The 20813-nt window shown below is 32.4% G+C and overlaps 1 protein-coding gene across 1 annotated transcript in view; it reads right to left on the bottom strand.

Moving 5' to 3' along the window:
* Positions 1 to 6: 6 nt before the first annotated feature.
* The window catches only part of LOC117124850, a 44280-nt gene continuing 23473 nt past the window's right edge, over positions 7 to 20813 (bottom strand). Inside the window, exons 13-25 of the mRNA XM_033271187.1 lie at positions 20456 to 20601; positions 19205 to 19364; positions 18205 to 18330; positions 17857 to 18015; positions 16948 to 17070; positions 16018 to 16189; positions 13619 to 13806; positions 12848 to 12961; positions 11008 to 11358; positions 8195 to 8302; positions 6951 to 7061; positions 5044 to 5163; positions 7 to 1685 (exon numbers count right to left, since the gene is read on the bottom strand). Coding sequence (XP_033127078.1) covers positions 1567 to 1685; positions 5044 to 5163; positions 6951 to 7061; positions 8195 to 8302; positions 11008 to 11358; positions 12848 to 12961; positions 13619 to 13806; positions 16018 to 16189; positions 16948 to 17070; positions 17857 to 18015; positions 18205 to 18330; positions 19205 to 19364; positions 20456 to 20601 — 1997 coding nt within the window. The 3' untranslated portion in view covers positions 7 to 1566. The remainder of the gene's footprint in view (positions 1686 to 5043; positions 5164 to 6950; positions 7062 to 8194; positions 8303 to 11007; positions 11359 to 12847; positions 12962 to 13618; positions 13807 to 16017; positions 16190 to 16947; positions 17071 to 17856; positions 18016 to 18204; positions 18331 to 19204; positions 19365 to 20455; positions 20602 to 20813) is intronic.

Below are 20813 nucleotides of genomic sequence, written 5' to 3'. Positions count from 1 at the left end.
TATATATATATAACAAAACCTAAATCTTTGTTTAAACAATTAATATTAGATTTAAACAATTAGCCAACCAATCTCAGAACATCTTCTAGCCCTAGTAGATATGAAATTGGTGCCTAATATTAAACAGCCTAAATCACTGACAGTATGGCTTAGTAAATTAAAGTGGTGAGCAACAGGAAAGTCCTTTTGATGGTCTTAAGTTATTACATTCAGTACAAAATAGTAGTGTGCTGCGCTTTTGAATGATGGTGACGACAACATTTGGCAAACTGGGATTTCATACTATAGGCTATTATTTTCTTTGTGTTGACAAACGATATACTCTACAATATAATGTAAAATAAAAGTAAAATCAAGGTAATAGTCAAATATTTATAAATACTATAGAAAGTTTTCTTTTTCTAAATTATGTTTACAATTTACATATCTTAACAAGAACTTCATAAATATTAACAATAAGTTTTGCCTTTTTAGTAGAACAATTACTTTTTACAATATAACTAGTAATAATAACAATATGGTGATATTATTATTATTATTATTGAGAAACATTTTGTTTGCATCATGACTTTCCCAAGAAGCAGAGAAATTTGCACAAAAATGTGCTGGTTTGCCAACTAAACATCCAGTGACCAGGGAAATACTGATGCCAGTGCCTTTGTATATTCTCCAGAATGTGAAATGCGCCATATACTGTAAATTTGGATTCTTAAAAAAACAATGGAAAAAATACTATCCAATACATTCAGCCCACTTGGACACTTACTTTCCAATATATTCAGCCTACTTGGACATTTAGCAGTTATTATCCAATATAGGTAGCCCACTTGGACATTTAGCATTTACTATCCAATATATTGAGCCCACTTGGGCATTAAGCATTTACTATACAATATATTCAGCCCACTTGGACATTTAGCATTTACTATCCAATATAGGCAGCCCACTTGGACATTTAGCATTTACTATCCAATATAGGCAGCCCACTTGGACATTTAGCATTTACTCTCCAATATATTCAGCCCACTTGGACATTTAGCATATTACTATCCAATATATTCAGCCCACTTGGACATTTAGCATTTACTATCCAAAATATTCAGCCCACTTAGACAATTAGCATTTACTATCCAATATATTCAGCCCACTTGGACATTTAGCATTTACTATCCAATATATTCAGCCCATTTGAACTTTAGCATTTACTATCCAATACATTCAGCCCACTTTGACATTAAGCATTTACTATCCAACTCATATGTAAAATATATTCATCGAAACTGATGCTTGTACTGAGTATTTATATTGCGCCTTTTTCCTTGCGGTTATGAAGCGCAGGCCAAGCCTCAATAATTCAGGAAAACAATGGTAGGCATAAAATTGGTCATTATTCAGGAATCTTGATGCATGATTGAGGCAAGGTGTTTATCACTGACAGTGCTATCCACCAAAAGTATTTTAGTTGATCTTGTATAAGCTACTGCAGTACTGTACTATCAAATATTATAGACTGAATATCACCAGGAAATCCTATAGAAATCAACTGTGAAGTACAGACTGGTGATTTCATTTACCACACTCCAACTCATCACTGCCGTCAAAACAATGATCTTCACCATCGCATACATAATAGTTGGGAAGACAATATCCATCATCTTTACACCGGAACTCGAACTGGCCACAAACTAAAAAGAAAATTCAGAAAATAAAATGCAATTGAGGTGTAATAGCATAGTATGGTGTAGATGTATTTATTATATAGATGCAATCGAGGTGTATTTAATAACAATAGAATAGTATGGAGTAGATATATTTATTAAATAGATGCAATCGAGGTGTATTTAATAACAATAGCATAGTATGGTGTAGATATATTTGTTATATAAATGCAATCGAGATTATTACAATAGCATAGTATAGTGAAGATATGTTTATTTTATTTTTTATTCCTTAGGGGTTCATAAAGTTATGAATTTTACCTTTTTAACTAAGTATTTCTTTACATTGTTTAAGCACCTACATAAAATGGATTCATTTGCTTTTCCTAGATAAGGCAATCTAACCCAGATCTTAATCAAGTTATCATCAGTAGGTCTATGTATACATTTAGGTTCATTTAATTTATTGTGGAATATAGGAGCTCTGGTTATCATTTTTTTAAATGTCCAGGTTGTAATAGTGATTATATTGGCAAGACTGATACATGATACTAGACTTAAAGAACATTCTTCACGATCTGATTGTGTTATAAATGATCATATACAAAATTGTACGGCATTCCAATGTTTTAGGTTTACAAGGTACACTTGAAAATGATAATGTAGCCTGTAATGTAAATAATAAATTAGGTTTAATATTTCTCATACTAACATTATTGACACTTTGGTCTATACTATTGTTTAAAGAAGCATTTGCTATACGTAGGCTACACCCATTGCTTAACATTGGGCTTAAAACTTCAAAGGAACTTTCTTTGTTTTTGTAGGTAGCTTTGATCAGTAAGGTAAGAATGCTTTGATCTTTAGTTTATTCATAGCTATGTCACCTACTAGAGGTAATGTTTTGATTGGTTAAACACTTTTGGTACTTGTGCATATAAGCTTGCAAATATGGATAATTTTCATTCCTGATGATGATATAATTAATGTTGAAATATTGAATCCCAACACGATGGCATGTATTTCGATACTTGGAGTATGTATTATACTATCTTATTTGAAATAAATCAGTAGACCTTTCAATTAAGGTATATTTATTAAGGTATAAGAAGCATAGTATGATATTATGTATTTATTATATAGATGCAATTAATGTATATTTAATAACAAACATAGTATATTGTACATGTAATTATTATACAGACTAGTGGGTAAGCAAGCATGACCTCTAAAAGATATGTTGCATGTTATCTCATTCAGTTATTTCTTTAGTTATGTAATGTTAGAAAGTAGTGGTTTGTTTGTTTTATTGTTTTTTACCACACACAAAATATAAATTAATCAAACAATAAATATTACAATTGAAATTGAAAAAAAAAAGAAGTGAGCAGTAGGAGGTCAAAATAAGTTTGTAAACAAACTTTAAGACATGACCACCAATAATAAATAATATATAATAATAATAATAATAAAGTGGTAATATCATGTTTTACGATCTACAATGAATGCTTTATGATTTATTAGGCCTAAAAAAAAACTGCTGTCACATTGTAAAAATTTGAATACAGGACCGGGTGGAACAAAGTTTTTTTTTTTTTTTTTTTGTGAAAACTGAGCGATTATCATTTTTTAGATAAATTTTTTGAAAAAAAAAAAAACCCGCCCCTAATTTTCTGGATTTTAGGGGTGGCAAATGACGGCAAACAAACAAGTTCTTTTTTTTTAGGCCTTATCATTTTTCATAACATAAAAATAATTAGGAACCACTAGAATTATACGAAACACCAGCAGTATTAATTTTTAAGGGAAAATATCTTGCCTTTCTCTTCAAACATTTTTTTTTTTTGCTTAAAAATGAAATTTACATGCAAGTTTTACTGCAACTCCCTGAGAAACTGAATATCGACTGTGCTCGAAGAAAATCTTGCATTAAAATAAACATGGTTTGCAATAGGGCCTACAGTACAACGAATTTGGTCAGGGGCAGCTAAGGCAAAGTTTTACTGTAACTCATTGAGGAACCAAAAACCATGTGCTCAACGAAATTTGAATGATATATATATGATATATGTTAACATACTGTGCCTGAAAACTGAGTGTGCTTGAAAATTGACTGTGTATGGAAATTGCTCTTTTTATTTGATGTTCCATGTAAAACTGAAAAAGTAATCCAAGACATTTATTGAGGACTTGTGATATTGTTTTGAAATAAGCGTAATTATAATATAGATGCAATTGAGGAATATTAATATTTAATAACAGAAATAGTATGGTGTAGATGTATATATTGGACTTATTTGTTTTATTTAAAGTACAGCAGTGGATCCAGAGACAAATCTGTGTAAGGACATTCATGTGCGAAACACTTTAAGTACACATGAATTTTTTTGGTCAGTCTGCTGGCCTTAATAGGGTGCAGTTTTGGCAATTATTCTGTATATAAAATGAATAAACATAACATAGTGCTGTAAATTTTAATATCAAATATAAACTTCAATAATTTTATTTTACTGGTAGGGATACGGGCATTTATAATGCGCCTTTTTCCTCTGGTTATAAAGCGCAATTGTTTTCCCTGGTCATTGGGTCCACATGCTGCTGCTGGTAATCAGTGCAAAAGCAGGCAACTCCACCACCACCAGGTACCCATACTCCTGGGTGGAGAGAAGCAATGCTGATTGGAATGGATTTATTCGGTGTAAAAACCAACAGCCCACGGAAGTCTAGAATTTCCAGTGGGTCCTTCTGGTGGTGATTGGGTAGTACACCTGGAGAAAATCCCCTATTCTTTTCCGAAGAATGTACTGCATCTTTAACATGCAAATGGGCTATAAATGCACAGGGGACCAATGGCTTAAACGTCTCATCCGAAAGACGGTGCGCTATTGTAGCTTGTATTTCAGCCCTCCAGCTGAAACACAAGGGGATCTTTTCTTTAATTGTTATTTTACTTCAAAATGAGCCAGTTATTTTGAAATTACTTTCTATAATTTTGTTTTTGTCATTTTTCTTTAAATTGGTTAAATAAGCTTCTGAAATACAGTGCACCCTCCAGTTTGAGACCCCTCTAATTCCAAGACCCTCTAATTTGAGACCCCTTTTCCAAAGACCCAATCTTCAACCTTTTAACAACCTAGCCCTCTAACTGGTGACCAACCCAAAGATCACCCAAAATTTTTCAGGTCCCAAAGGTGGTCTCGAATTGGAGGGCGAACTGTACACACATTTGTCAGACTATTAAAATGCAATATTAAATGCACATTAAAATAATACTGTACATAAATTGTCAGACTATTAAAAATGCAATATTAAATGCACATTAAAATAATACAGGATAAAATTATTCAATGTGTGAAAGAATACCAACATTGAATAAAGTACTTACAATCACAATCATTTTCATCATTCCTCTGTTCGCAATCTCCCACTTCATCACAAACATATGATTGTGGAATACAAGTGGTTTCATTGGCACAGCGGAAAAAGCCTCCTGGACATCCATTACCTGAAATAGATGTTACATACTTGAAAAAATTTCCACATAATTTTAGCTGCAATTGTAAAATGAGAAAACAGCAATCAATAAAAAAATATTGACTAATAAACAATAAGCCATCAATAAGAAACTATTGACTAATAAACAAATTAGAGTAATTATATGTGTAGTTAAAAAATTAAGGGCAGCTTTCAGCACAGAGGGGAAAGGGGGAATTTGTCGTCCGACCAAAAATTAGGTCGTCGGATCATGAATAAAAAAAAAATAATAATTTGTCAATCCAAAGAAAATTGTTTTGACTGCCAATCCCTAATATTGTGGTCTAAAAGCACATTTTGGACCATACTAAGCTACAAAAACTCTGCATGTGAACCCTGCATGAGAGTTTTTACTCCGGGCCGTCGACCAAGACTTTATCAGCCCTTGGCTCAGACCCCTCAATCAGACATGTTGGACCCTTGTTAGCAAATTTCTGGCGCCACCACTGCTTTGGCAGAGGAATTTTTCTAATAAACTGAATGGGTGTTTGAAAAAATAATCAGTATTGGCTAGAGTATATTTTAAATAGTGTATTTAAAAACTGAGAGTTTTTCCCTTATAATTACCATAATATATTTTTATAAAGATCATCATTTGTACAAAAATTTGTTCAGAGCTATGTTACACGATGTATTATTATGTCCTTTATTCGAACACTGCATTTACCTGTCTTTGATGATTTATATATAATTTAACAGTATTAACGGCTATCTTGATTTATATTATACGCAACTATTTGTTTCTAGCCGTACTTATTGTGTAATAGTGTATCTAGTGGTATTTGAATCTGTTCAACTATGAAGCCTCCGTGGTCTAATGGTTATGACGCTCGCCTTGACAGCGAGAGGTCGCAGATTCGAGTCCCACCAGAGGTATTTTATTACACAATTTCTTTATTCATTTTTTTACAGGACTACATTCGTTAAGAGCTATGCTACACAATGTATTATTATGTCCTTTATTCAAACACGGTATTATCTTTCATTGATGATTTATATATAATTTAACAGTGTTAATGGCTATCTTGATTTATATATATATATAAATAGTAATATATATGGATATGTATTACATTTTGTTGTTTCAAAAGTATTATTATAAGATATTAGAGTCTTTCGATTCGTGCGACAACGCGACACTAGAACGGAATCACTCAGGCATGACCTTCCTATCGGGCATCCTATGTTCTCTGCATACGAGGATTTGGCCAAATTGCGTCCTAGAATCCATGCGACTATGAGAACTTAATGTTCTCGCATGCGCAGATGATTTTTTGTGACGTCCTTACGTTCTACGTCCTACCGTCGTCTTGCAATCAAAAGCTCCCTATTATCATATGCACATATAACATAAGAAATGTTACACATAAAATTTATATACACTGTACATACATAATATCTCATATATTATATAATACAAATAATCCTGTATATAATTATAATATACAAAATTATCTACGGTGTGTGACTATGAATAAGATTGTATACAAAACAAAAATAATAATGCAACTATGCACAGTAATGATAGCAAGTCAGGCAATATACACGATCTACTAAAACAGTGTAACAGCTTTGAAAACCAACAATGAACAGGAATGATGAAGTAATTAAACAATTATAAAACTAGGATGTACTTACAGTAATGTATATTTTACAAATGAAATGAATGTAATATGATGATTCTAATGTCAAATTTTCTTATAAATTTTCATAGCCTTTTCTGCTTTTAGTAGAACATGCTTAAACAAAAATACGCACCACAAAGGGCTTCGTCCTCGCCATTAAGACAATTTTCTATACCGTCACAAACTTCATAGTACCCTAGACATATACCTGTGTCACTGCATGTGTACTGTACATCGGTGCATGCTGGGTAAGGCAGACGAAGATGTTAGCAAAGAAAACAAAAACAAAAAAAATTAAGAGAAAACAGATTGTTTTCAGTTGTATTTATTGGATGAACTAATCAATTATACTTTATTATCCAATACTGGAAATACATAGTACATTACTGTACTCTATGCTGACTTGTCATGTTTGAGTCATGAAAAAAAGACAATCTGTTTTCTCTGGTAAAGTAAAATGGCAATGTCTGCAGCTATATAATATATACAAAAAAAAAAAAATAATAACCTACAAGCATGATTTCGCATTTGTTCCATATTATACTGTTCATGCAGCACATATATGCATTCTAGCTACCATACCAACATACATATTGCACGTAACCTATACATCCATTTTACAAATCGCAAAGTAACATGCCCCAATTACGTACCCCTCGTAAATGAGAAAATCTGTAATTCAGAGAGTTCAGAGAAATTTTCAGCATCTCAGTGTGGTGAAGGTAGGCCTAGCTTACAAAGCACAGTACAGTAAAGGGCTAGGGCTCCCTTGCCATGGGAGATACATTTTGCTGTTTTCTGCAACAAAATAATACTTTACAGAAGCCAAAATTACCTGTGTGTACTCACGGTGAAGTATATATTTGAAGTGATTTCCGAATGAAAACATGACCATATAATGCCCAAAACGAGTGTTATTATTCTTTTCATAAAGATCGCGAATTCCTGCAAATAGTGCCCCCAATGATCATAAAGTGAGATTTGCTGTACAGTATGCCTGAAGAAGCATGCACAGCTAAAATATAATATATCTCGTCTAAAAACTATTGATATTTCTTGCTTTAAACTTAGTTTTATATCACTTAATTGGTTTGAATGTTTTCTCTCTTAGCTGGTGTAACAATTTAAATTATTCCTGAAGCCTGTTAAATACATTTTAAAGTGTTTTTGTAGTTAAAAATGAGTGTTCGTAATGACATCATCGCAACAAATTTGGTTCGTAAAATTGAGAGTTCGTAGCTGGGAGGTTCGTAATTGGGAGATGTTACTGTATTTAATACCTTAATAACCATTCATTAAGAGTTTATTTGGTGTTTTCTTTTATTGGCTGGATTATGTTAGAGCATAACATCAAATACATGCAATAACCCAACTTACTGCAATTGGATTCATCTGTGTCATCCAAACAATCTGCATGACTGTCGCAGGTTAGTCCAAATGGAATGCATTTACCATCAGTACATTGGAAGTCCTCTTGTTCACACACTGACAAAAATAACAATAATGTTGATATTATAAATACTGCATTGTTAGTAACATTATTAATTTTAATCTATTTAATCGTGATATCATCACTGCAAGTCAAAATGTTATTTTCCTATCCCCAACCTCAGTTTGCTTGATCTTCTTTAGGTTCATGTGCGAAAGGCCAATTGAAAGACGCAAGGAATGAACTTAATTGAATAAGTAAGCCTAACCTAGGCACAGATGATGAAATCACTTGATTTCACCTGTATGTACCAACACCAAAAATGTGATTACAGTGTTCTCTCAAATAATTTAAGACATTTTAATTTCTTTCGAGGAATGTCTACCAAAATAGTAAACTCATAATACCATTTCTTCAGACACAATCATTGTACTGTGAATTTTCTTTTCTTTAGTTAATCAACTGGATTAACTAAAGAAAAGAAAATTCACAAATAATTTATTGAATCCAGAATGAATTTATTTCCTACAATCATTGTACTGTTGTGTAAACGTACTTGCCATTTCAACTGCACTGCTGTGCTAGCGCGTACTGTAGCAACAATTCACATGCACAGCTAAATGAAGTATGTGCGCAGATATACTGACCATATCATTATAGTAACCAATTACTACTACAACAGTTAGATTATAAAACTAACATTAAAAGATGGAGATTGACTGTTTAGAATAGTGCTTATCCATACACTATGTGGAAATGATTATACAGTAAAACCTTGTTTTTACAGAAATGTTGATTGAGTCTAATACCGGGTTGTTATAATCTAAAACCATGTGAACTGAGTGAAATGAACAACTACCGAAGGTCAAAATAATTACTGTACTTTCCTCCCTTAGCTTTGTGTGGAAAACTCAATTTTCTACACAACGCTGAGTAGGCATAGTTTCGTACACGAACACTAATTGGTTGGCTCGCCCAGTGCAGTGCACATGGTTTCTGTTTCACGTACAGGAACGCTAATTGGTTAGCTCGCCCAGTGCAGCGCACATGGTTTTAGTTTGTCTCAGCAGGCTCAGACAGCACCACAGCTCTGTTGTTTAGAATAGCCATGAAGGGGAATTCCCAATTTATACCTTTGTCATATAGGTAATCTTACAATATTTTCATTTTCTTTAGTTAAATAAAAGATATAAAGTGATGAATTAAATAATTAATAATTAACTAGAAACATGGTTTTTATTTAAACACTTTATTATGACATCGTAAAGTGATGAATAAAAACACTAAACACATGGTTTTATTCGTAGGCCTAGAGGCTTGGTCTAGCTTAGGTAACATCGTTCGTTCATAACATACGTTTATTGAGCGTTACGTACGCAGTAGGTCAAAGGTTACCACAAATTTAACCCAACCTCAACCTCCGGTCCCGTACTGTACGTAAAATCGAGGTTCTACTGTACTTAGGTTAGATTAATGCATTCAAAAAATTCGTTTCTTGCATTAATCTAACCTTCGTATAATAATTCCCCATAGTGTATGTTACACAACTATTCTAATTGCTTATTATTCAATTCAACAATTCAATTCAACTAAAAAATTTTTTTCCCAAAGGCACAAACAAGAAAATACAAAATTGCAAATACAAGGAATTACAAAATAATAATAATAATATTGCAAATTGTATATGTCATTTGATGTTAATGTTAAATAAATGAGATTTATACATTGTTTAGCAGCTGTCTCTTATACACATCTAGATGTGTATAAGAGACAGACCTCAGTTTGCTTGATCTTCTTTAGGTTCATGTGCGAAAGGCCAATTGAAAGACGCAAGGAATGAACTTAATTGAATAAGTAAGCCTAACCTAGGCACAGATGATGAAATCATCACTTGATTTCACCTGTATGTACCAACACCAAAAATGTGATTACAGTGTTCTCTCAAATAATTTAAGACATTTTAATTTCTTTCGAGGAATGTCTACCAAAATAGTAAACTCATAATACCATTTCTTCAGACACAATCATTGTACTGTGAATTTTCTTTTCTTTAGTTAATCAACTGGAATGAAAAACCCATACTACCACAAGTTGAAGCAATCTTGATTACGCAACGTGTATCGCGGTAACTATACAGCCATTTTGTTTTGTCAAGTATTTACAAGTTTTCTATTCGACTGGTCGTTTTCGTTGAGTAGGATGTTACTGCTGCGCAGGTGGGCGTGGTTTAACGAAGAACGACCAGTCGAATACGGCCTTTGTATAGTTGTAAACATGTGCTTGCTGCACAGCTAACTTTGGGCGATCTTACGTCATCACAGCTTTTGCAGCCAGTTCTCCGATGACGACAGACTGAGCAACAACACAAAGATATCGAACTTCTTGAAATTTGACTGTTTTATACGATCGCTGACCGCCGCAGTATATTCCAACATTGAATCGATAATTAATAGTTAATACTCTAAACAAAGTCATATTACCATTGACATCTATGGCTTGGCTAGGCCTAACTTGGCTTGGTCTAGGCCTAGCTTGCCTAGCCTGGCTACGACGAATCAAGGCACTCACGAGAAATTAGTACTGAGGCTAAATCAAATTTTGCCTTGGGTGCCCTTTTATATTTGAAATTTTGGCCTTGGTGCCTTTCCATTTGGCCTTGGTGCCTTTCAAAATCATGTCATACCAGAGGCCATTTGGCCTTGCCCATAAAATCCCCAAATTCGAGGCCTGTTAATTGTAACATAAAGACAAGTGATCTTACTTCCACCAGCAGCTAAACATCTAGTCACTGGTAAATTTTCGCATGAGATTGGTTCTGTAAAATTTAACTCAAGCTGTAAAGTTATAAATGCATCTTGACAAGAACTGATGACATCAGTACAATGGTTAATACAGGGTTCATATTCGTAGCCATCACATTCAGGGAACAATAAGTTGCACATTAAAGACATCATATTATCATGACAGGATGCACAAGAGAGCAGTCGATTAATCACTTGATCCGCAAGTTCAATTGATTGAGCGTAAGCATTTGGAAATGCAGCATAGGTATAAGGTAAGTAACTGCCACAGCTTGTAACATTTATAGGGTGACATAAGTATGATGGCATATCTGCAAAAAGAACATACATTTGTACATTTAGGTTTTAACAAACTCAAATTCAATATTGATAAATATTTAAAACCAGACCTCTACAGATTCTATGCTTACAAAGGATTTTTTCTACTGCCCAAAAAACTTAAAAACAGGACCAGTAAAAAAAATGTTTGTAAAACTTTTTAAAACGTCATTTTCGTGTACATTGTTTGCAAATTTGCTTGTTAATAAAGAATCACAGCTGAGTGCAACTCTCATGCATATTAAACTGTGTGCATTGATTACCAAGAATCACAGCTGAGTGGAACTGTCATTCATATTAAACTGTGTGCATTGATTACCAAGAATATGAGCCAAATGTGCATCATTTGTCTACAAACTTGCATACACATTTTTAAAAATATAAGTATATCGCCTGAAATTCAGGAAATCCTGTTACAAGTTAGGTTCCAGTTCATAGGTGCTTAATAATAATTGGTCCATTTTCCTGGACATACTTCCCTCACACTAAAAGATGATTATTTTCGAGAAAAACAAACATATTAATTGAATAGGGATGTACAAGTCCTTGGAGGGATTTAAAAGTTATGAATAATAATTTATCTCTCCATCTATTATTCAGAGTTGGCCAGTTCAACAAGCTCAAAATATCATTAATCAGTGTTCTAATATCACAATAAAGTAACTTCTAAGGTGTTTAAAAGAACTTGTATAGTAGACTATTAAATAATTGAGTGAAGCAATTGAACCCTACATAAGAACAATAATTAAATAAAGGTAAAACAAAAGTAAATAATAAATTGTGGCACAAAATATCTGATATGATGGATATGACACCTGTTAGAAACATTTATGCTATCAATGTGTTTGTTCCAAGTAACACTCAAGTATTTAAAAGAATAAACTCTTTCATCAATGTTATTACCATATTATGTGTTGTTCCAAAAATCATAAATTTATTATTTTAATATTTAATGTCAGATGATTTTCATTAGATTAAGTTTCAATTTATTCTGAAGTGTAATTGGGTCTGATGAACTACACAGAAGAGTGGTTTTATCAGTGCACATAACAGATTAACATGAATACCGTTTGGAAGAGAATTAAACATAAATTGTAAAAAGCAGTGGTCCCAGTGTGGATCCATGCGGAATACCAATACAAATATTTTTCCAATCTGACTTCTCATGCAAACACATTGTGAGTGATTGTGTTATATTTTCTGAGTTTTTTCGATTAAAATTATTTGATTGACTAGTGTCAATTATTGCCGTTTTCATGTCAAGAAAAAGGGCTGGAGGTACATAAAATATTGCACACATCCCACAAGCACACAGATACACCACAAAAAATCTTTTCTTTTTTTCTTAAATGCAAATAATGTACATAACACTTTTTAATTTTCCCAGGACAAATATGTGATGAAACTAGACTTTACCTTTTATCTAAAATAGGTTATCTAAAATAAGTTTTTCCACTACTTCTACTAATCAGTAATGCATACCTGTATTTTTGCAGAAAGATTCATCAGATAAATCAGAACAGTCATTATACTCATCACAGTAATAGCTGCTCCGTATACAATGATTGTTAGAACATAGAAAACCACTGCAATACCCTATAAAATGTAAAGACAAACAATCAGTAAATCAAAACATATGCCTAATTGTACACTACTTATTTTATACTGGGTATTTGCACTGAAATATATTTTATTAAATAAATATAAATATGTATATTATTGAATTCTTATTTTCCTATTTTTTGTAGTGTTTATTTACAGTAACATTACAATAATAGCTGCTTCATATACAATGATTGTTTGAACATAGAAAACCACTACAACACCTTATAAAAGGTAAAGATAAACAATCAGTAAATCAAAATATATGCCTAATTGTACACTACATATTTTATACTGGGTATGTGGACTGAAATGTATTTTATTAAATAAATATAAATATGTATATTATTGAATTCTTATTTTCCTATTTTTGTATAGTGTCTATTTACAGTAACATGTTTTTTTTTTAACCACAATATGTTAAATGCAAACATTAAAATTTTTAGACCAACTCACAGCATCGCAGATTAAAGCACTGCATGGCACTAACCCAACATACATACAACTAGTGTGATTAACATGCAGAATAATAACATTCTTAGTCTAAAGACATAGATTAACTAAACTCCCAAAATTAAAAATCCAATTTTAAGAGATTAAAATGCCAATTTTTCAATTGGAAATACTTTGTCAGTATTGATGGTATAATACCTGGTGCAGATAAGCAGTTTGTATCTGGTAAGGCCAAACAAGAAATTTCAAAAAGGTTGTTATTCTGTGTTATAGCTTGAAAGGATTGAGAACACGTTGAAAGTACATCCTCGCACATTGCATCACATGGGTGCACTGGAGCTTCATCATCATCTTCACACCCTTGATACACAAGTGCACAAACAAGTCTATAAAATACAACGAGTCCCTATTCAGAATCAATTTGATTAATAGTATTAGGAAGTGGTGTTAGCCACCTTTAATTGTATCCTTTTTTGATAAATTTATTTATAATCAAGTTCAGAAAACAATTACACACCTACAGTAAAAAGGGAACGAAAGAGAACATCAAACCCATAATCATCATTTAGTATTCATTTTATTATTAAATATTATTATTATTAACATTATGATATTTATTACTACATTATGATTATTACTACTACAGTCGAGTTCGCCTAAGTCGAATCTAATGGGACTGGCATAAAAAGTTCGAGTTATACAGATTTCGACTTGCACATTTTCAGGAAAAAAATATTAACATAGAACAATACTATGTGTACTCAATGCCCACAAAATCGAATTTCACGCAAAACCGAACATTTTCTTAAGTCCCAAACTCATTCCTATTCTTCTTTTAATAAAATACCGGTACTTTCCGAAAACATGAACTCCCTATTCCAAATCTCGGACGATTTGTCCAATTCAGGACGGTAACACCCACTCTAAAAACCAGACAATAGTTTAATAGACATCGTTTAACAACGAGCATACCAGACGCTGTGAAAATGAGACGCTTAGCTATACTCGCATTGCCATGGAGATTATCTGTTGATTAACACGACACACCAGTAGACGTTTTCTTGGTTAATTATGAAGTGAAATTTACGCATTCCAATGTTTTAATAGGTGTATATTCTTGCTTTTAATCCTTAAAAACCATTTGGAATCAACCTGCAATAAAGAGGGAACTTAACAAAGCAAGTTTCTACTGGTTACTCTTTTCAGTAGACGTCTAATTCAAATTCGTTAGATTTGTCGGTGTAAATTTCAAATGCACTTCATTCTTTAAACTCAAGACGCTTTTCAAAACATGTTGCTAATTTAATTACGGTGGAAATTTGTAAATAAAATATAATTTGTTAGGGTTATTTAGATTTGACTCTAAAATATACCATGAGGGTTTCTTATTTGTTTTGTTTTATAAATTTGTTTAAGTAAAACATTCTTGATTACACCAAGCTTGTTACTGTCACGCACAATGAAATTTTGGGCGATTTGCAAGTGGCATTGCCCAACGAAGAATGTGTGCTTGGAAAAACATAATCAGACCTAAAGAAATGCACGCAAAAACGAAATAAAAGTCGCATCAGTTTTATTGGTAATAATTAAATTTGCTGAGCAGTACAGCAAAACAACAGGTACTGACGTATTATTAAATAATGTGTTGAATTTGCGTAGGCTAGGCAGTCAAAAGAATCCAGGGCTTTGATATATTAATTAAATAGCTAGGCCCTGACTACAACAATCTTGTTCGAAATGGGTTCAGTACAAGTTTTACAAACTAAACTGGACGAAAAACTGAACATTGGAGCCGGTCCGGAGGGGTGTCTGTTTTATGACAGTAGACTGCAACTTACGACATACGATCATGTGAGCCAAGTTCCAGAGCGCGCTGTCCGAGATGTTAGTTTGACATGGCTAACTTGTTGCCGTACAACAAGGATTGAACTTCGTATTTTCCCACGGCTGTGTATTTTTCCCACGTGGGCTACTAAATTTGGAACTTCGACTTGTGTGGTTAAAATTACATTAAAATCGGCCTATCCGGACAGGAAAATTCCGTCGATATAGCCGAAATTCGACTTATAAAAATTCGAATTAAACAAACAATTTACACAGTAATACATAGGAAAGAATTGGGACTTTTTCAAAAATTCGACAGACGCGAATTTTCGACTTAAACAGAGTCGAATTTGGCGGACTCAACTGTACTATTAATCAGTAAAGAATACCAGTATGCAGATAAGAAGATTCATCAGATAACAGAATAGAACAGTATATATTCATCACAGTAACAGCTGCTTTGTATATAAATATGATTGTTTAAAATTTTAAAATATCAAATATTAACGCTTAAAAATATTTCTTAAAACAATTTTATCAAGGTCTTAGTCTGTGTAAACATAGTTTTAACAACCCATTTCTTAAAATATTATTATAGAATTTTAACAGTTTAATTCTAGATTTAAAACTATCAATATCATTCAAAATCACTAATAGATTTTATGTACTATATGCTAATTCTTGATGGAATAAATTAATGAACAGAGAACTTTTACAAAAAATTTATTTTTACTATTTAATATCAAAGAAACTTATGTTTTTTTCAAACGTACCTCATTGAATCCTGGTGGCAGCTTGCTTCATTTCTAAACTCGTTTAGCAATTCTTCAGCCTGTTGTGGGTTGTTTGCATATGTGTTTGGGAATAGAGCCTTATGTGAGATAAGGATATCACCACATATCACACTAGTAATGTTGTAACATTGGGGTGAAACTACTGGCTCTTCTACAAAGAAACACAAAATTTGTTATTTTCATTTTAAAGACTGCCTAATATGTATTTAATTTGACCAAAACATTTAAATTTGCATATTAGATATTGAGTGGATTTGAATAGCTTGGTGGTTAAGATCCCAATTCTAATTTTTCCACAACGAAAAAACTCTCCACTCCCCAGGCTTTATATTGAGATTTAGTTTGTGTAAAGCATTGTAAAAAAGGGTTGTCACCAATAGAACAGTGATATATCCGCTATTGGAATCCTTGGTGGATGACATGCCTAAAGAAAAATAAATCAAATAAAAAAATAATATAAACTGGCTTAATATAAACTGGCTTACTACTAAAAGTAGTGGTGAAAACCAGTAATACATTTTGTGGCAAAACTGCTAGATACTGGCTTTTGTTATTACTGTATGTTGATTTGCATTTAAAATAATCCTGATATATAAACCTACCTACATAAATATTTGATTTTAATTATCTCAAATAAAAAAAATAACTTTATTTTGCTGAAGCCTGACTGAACCAACATAACATAAATCTATGGTTGGCATTTCTTTTTAAATACATGTATCTCTACAACAATAATGAGTAATAAAGCAAACCAGATGAAACTATTCAAATATTTAAGTTTAAAATACTTATAAAATAGTCAAAAATACTAGCTTTTCAAGATTGATAATTAGTAGATTTGATACCATAATATTTGCCCTCTGTTTACAGTTTAAGAAACCAAAATATAACCATAAAACTTATGTTTACCAGTCATTTGCAGACAATCTGTCTCATCAGAGCCATCTTGACAATCAGGATCATTGTCACATTTGTAGCTTCCTTCAATGCAGCTCCCATCATTACACATAAACGTATTCTCTCTACAAAGACCTGTTTGAGAAAGATAATTGAAATTGTTAAATATGCCTAGCTACTAAAGAATGCTATCAATTTTAAGGAAAATTAAAATTACAAGTCTAACCAATCGCTATCAATTTTTGGAGCAAAGGCAATGTACATTCAATATTTTACAATCAATTCAACACAAGAATCATGAACAATGAATGAAATGACACAGAGAGTGTCTAGTGTGAGACATGGGCAAAGCCCAACATGATGGTGGTCACCAGCTAGCATCAGATTTTAATTGAAGTTCACTCGGCTCCTTGAGCAACCCTCAAATGAGAATTAATAGGCATCATCTGCTACTGATGCCGCACTATGGTCGTCACAGGTCCTCAAGAAAAATTCAGTGAGTTCATTCGACCAGAAGAACGTTCTACTTTGCACAGGTCTCCAACATATTTTTTTAGGCTGTTAGAGCAGTGTATATTTAGTTAGTTTTATCACCGGCTAGTGTCAAATTTGAATTAGAATTAATCACTCGGCTCCTTGAGCAACCCTCACATTAGAGTTAGGTGGGATAGGAATCATCTGCCTACTGGTGCCGCACTATGGCCGCCGCGGTTCCCTAAAGCCCAGCACAAAATGTTAAATTCCAAGTTTGGAATAATGGCAAAAATGAAATAAAAAATCAAAATGATGTGAACATGAAACTACTGTACTAAGCGCATCTCTATGGCTGCGACTATTCATAGGCCAGACTCATATTCAATTTAGCACATGACTATGCAAGTTATTGGTTAATCTTTTCCCATTAACTTTACCTAATCTTACCTGGGACTTCTGTGATGCTATCTGGACAGTTTAGTTCATCTGCTCCATTTCGACAATCAGCAATAGTATCACAATAATAGGATATCACGATACATACCCCATCACCACAGTCAAATTGATTAGCTAAACACCCTATACACAAAAATGTATCACCAAATTAATTGTATGGAACCCTGGAACTCAAAAGTTCCCTATCTAAGAATAGGTGCTTACAGCTGAAATTTACCTGTAATTTCTCACTGTCAAGGCAGCTGACAAACAGTATTCCTTTTCAATTTTTTTGTTTTCTTTCTAGTATTTTAATTTTTTCAATCTATCATTCCATTTTTTATACTTTTCACTACTTACCACAGTTAAGTTCATCAGAGTTATCTCTACAGTCATTGTGTCCATCACACTGCCAGTCTTTATTGATGCAAGTTCCATGTAAACATTGGAACTCATTTTGATTACATGATCTGTATTTAGGAGTACCTATTTTGGAAAAAAAGGTCTTTATGTTAGTACATTGGAATATATTACCTGAAAGTGCAGAGTGAATCGCACCATCAAGCGGTTGCAAAGAATGGAGATTTGATTTGATTTGAATATATTTTCGTAGTCATCAAATACATAGAGGAGAAAAAACAATTTACAAAATAATGACATTATAAAAAGTAGCACAAAAATATGACCCTGATTACTGTACAAGGTAAATCTAAAGAAGTTAACACTTTCTATAGAGGCTTGCAAACACATTGTAAGATAATTGCACATTTTATCATGGTGCAGAAAGTATATAAAACAGTCTTCATGACTGTCAGTAGTTGTACCAGGTGGGCAGAGCTCCTCACTGGAGAGAACTACCCCACCTAACTACCCATCCCATAGTTGGGATAATTTCATCGGGGACAAGAAAGTCCTATTATTTTAATATTTTATTACTATGTATTTAATTTATTTTATTTAAAATTATTTGTACAATAGCAGCTTAAAAGCAGATTTGGAGTACCCAATTTTACAATTCATATTAAAAACATCAGAAAAATTGAAAAACTATTGATAACATACAGTAAGAAATATAAAATATACAATTAAAAAAAAAAAGTCAAAAACCCAAAAATTTGTGCAAGAAATAATGGCTCCTTTGGCTTCTATTTCCTATAGTGTACTCAACACCTGACTAGACAATTGATTGTTAGTAAACACAATTAAAATGATCAAGAATATATAGTATAGAACACATAAAAAATACAATTAAAAACATAAAAAAGAACAAAATTTATATATTATATAAGACTGTAAAATAAATTAAATAAGCCTCTGGGGACTTTGCCCATGCATAATATGAAAGTAATATAGAACTTACCCCCACCAAGAACAAGATTTATAAAATCCAAATATGCGGGTACTCGAGTATAAATTCCAGGTTGATCTGGTAGTGCACAGCTTACGCCATTGCTAACTAGCCCATAAAGCTGCCAAATACCAGCAGAGTCTTGGCAAACAAGTGGACCACCACTATCTCCCTTTGAAAGAAACATTCACAATTACCATAATATAATTGGGTAAAACTAGACCACTCTATTCATGATGTATACCAAAAAATACATCATTTTGTTGTGTTTGTAGGCCAAATGGTGATTGAATTATACAATCAAATTCTTAAAGGAGAATAAGATACCAAATACCCGGAATCAAGCAAAAATCATTCTCCTTCACAACAAAGGACACAAGAATGATATAAACCAGACCTCTGTGAGAGTTGATACTCCTATGCAACAATTTTGGTAAAATATTACACTATTTGTAATGATATAAATAGAAATGAAAAAACAAACAAAAGATCCAGGACTTTTCTTTAAAGAGAACTCAAAATATTTCGTAAATTCTTAATTCTGTGCAAGCAATAAATAAAATATGGCCTTTAAATTCAAAGATTATTTATGAAATGTATAATAAATGTCAGATTTCCGTCATTTAGTTCCCTCTCATATTAATATAATTTTTTTAATAACAGAAAGTGATTTTCAAAACAAAAAAAACTCACTCTGTATATACAGTAAGGTTTTTTTTAACAAAAGTACCTTGTAGTACTAATAGTTTATGTTGTCCTTTGTAAAAACAAATCTGTGTCAGATTGTATTTAGTTACTGTGGAATTGTCCATATAGTCAAGATAACAAAGGCAAAACTGAGATAAATCAGACATGTGGCAAGAATGAACCATTCAAGTTGGACCAAAAGAAGTGATGGAATGGCAACCAAGAATTGGAAAAGGGAAAAGAGACAGACTAATAATAACAGGTGTTCCTCAAGAATAAATTTTGGTCTGTTTCTATTCTTAGTATGTAAATGATATTACATGATATCATGTAAGTTTTTATGATGATGATGCATGTCTGTATGGAATTGGTAATAATAGAAATAGTAATGAAAGTTGCTTAAATGACAATTTAATAAGTATTGCTCAATGGGCAGATGTAGAAGATTAAAAAAATCAACATTGATAAATGTTTAATATTCTTTGAAAATAATGAAATTATTTATAGTTACGTTAGTATTTATTACGAAATGAACATATACAATTATGGTAGTCTATATAGATATCAACAAATCACCTGACAAGCATCTTTGCCTCCTTCCAGATATCCAGCACACACTACATTTTCATCTACGGTCACACCATAGACAGTGTAGCGCGATGCGCAAGTGTTTATGTCCACTAAAGGAAGGGAAACTTCTTGAAGAGTGTCTGGCAATTTACCTGGATAAAAAGTATATTTAATACTCAAGTAATTTCTGACAACAGTAAGTCAAAAACTAAGTAAATGTAACATTACAATAGGCATGTAACTGTACTTAAAATGCTTTCATTCAAACATACTAAATGATAAATACCATTTCAGAAAATGGCGATGTAATGAAATTATTAAATACTGTAATTATCTTTGTGTCTGTTAGTGGTTATTGTGCAGC

Source organism: Anneissia japonica, unplaced genomic scaffold (assembly GCF_011630105.1).
Source record: "Anneissia japonica isolate Jap-2015-1 unplaced genomic scaffold, ASM1163010v1 scaffold652_len952628_cov199, whole genome shotgun sequence".
NCBI lineage: Eukaryota > Metazoa > Echinodermata > Crinoidea > Comatulida > Comatulidae > Anneissia > Anneissia japonica.
The sequence above is the reverse complement of the archived record's forward strand: the minus strand, read 5'-3'. Positions and strand labels throughout refer to the sequence as shown.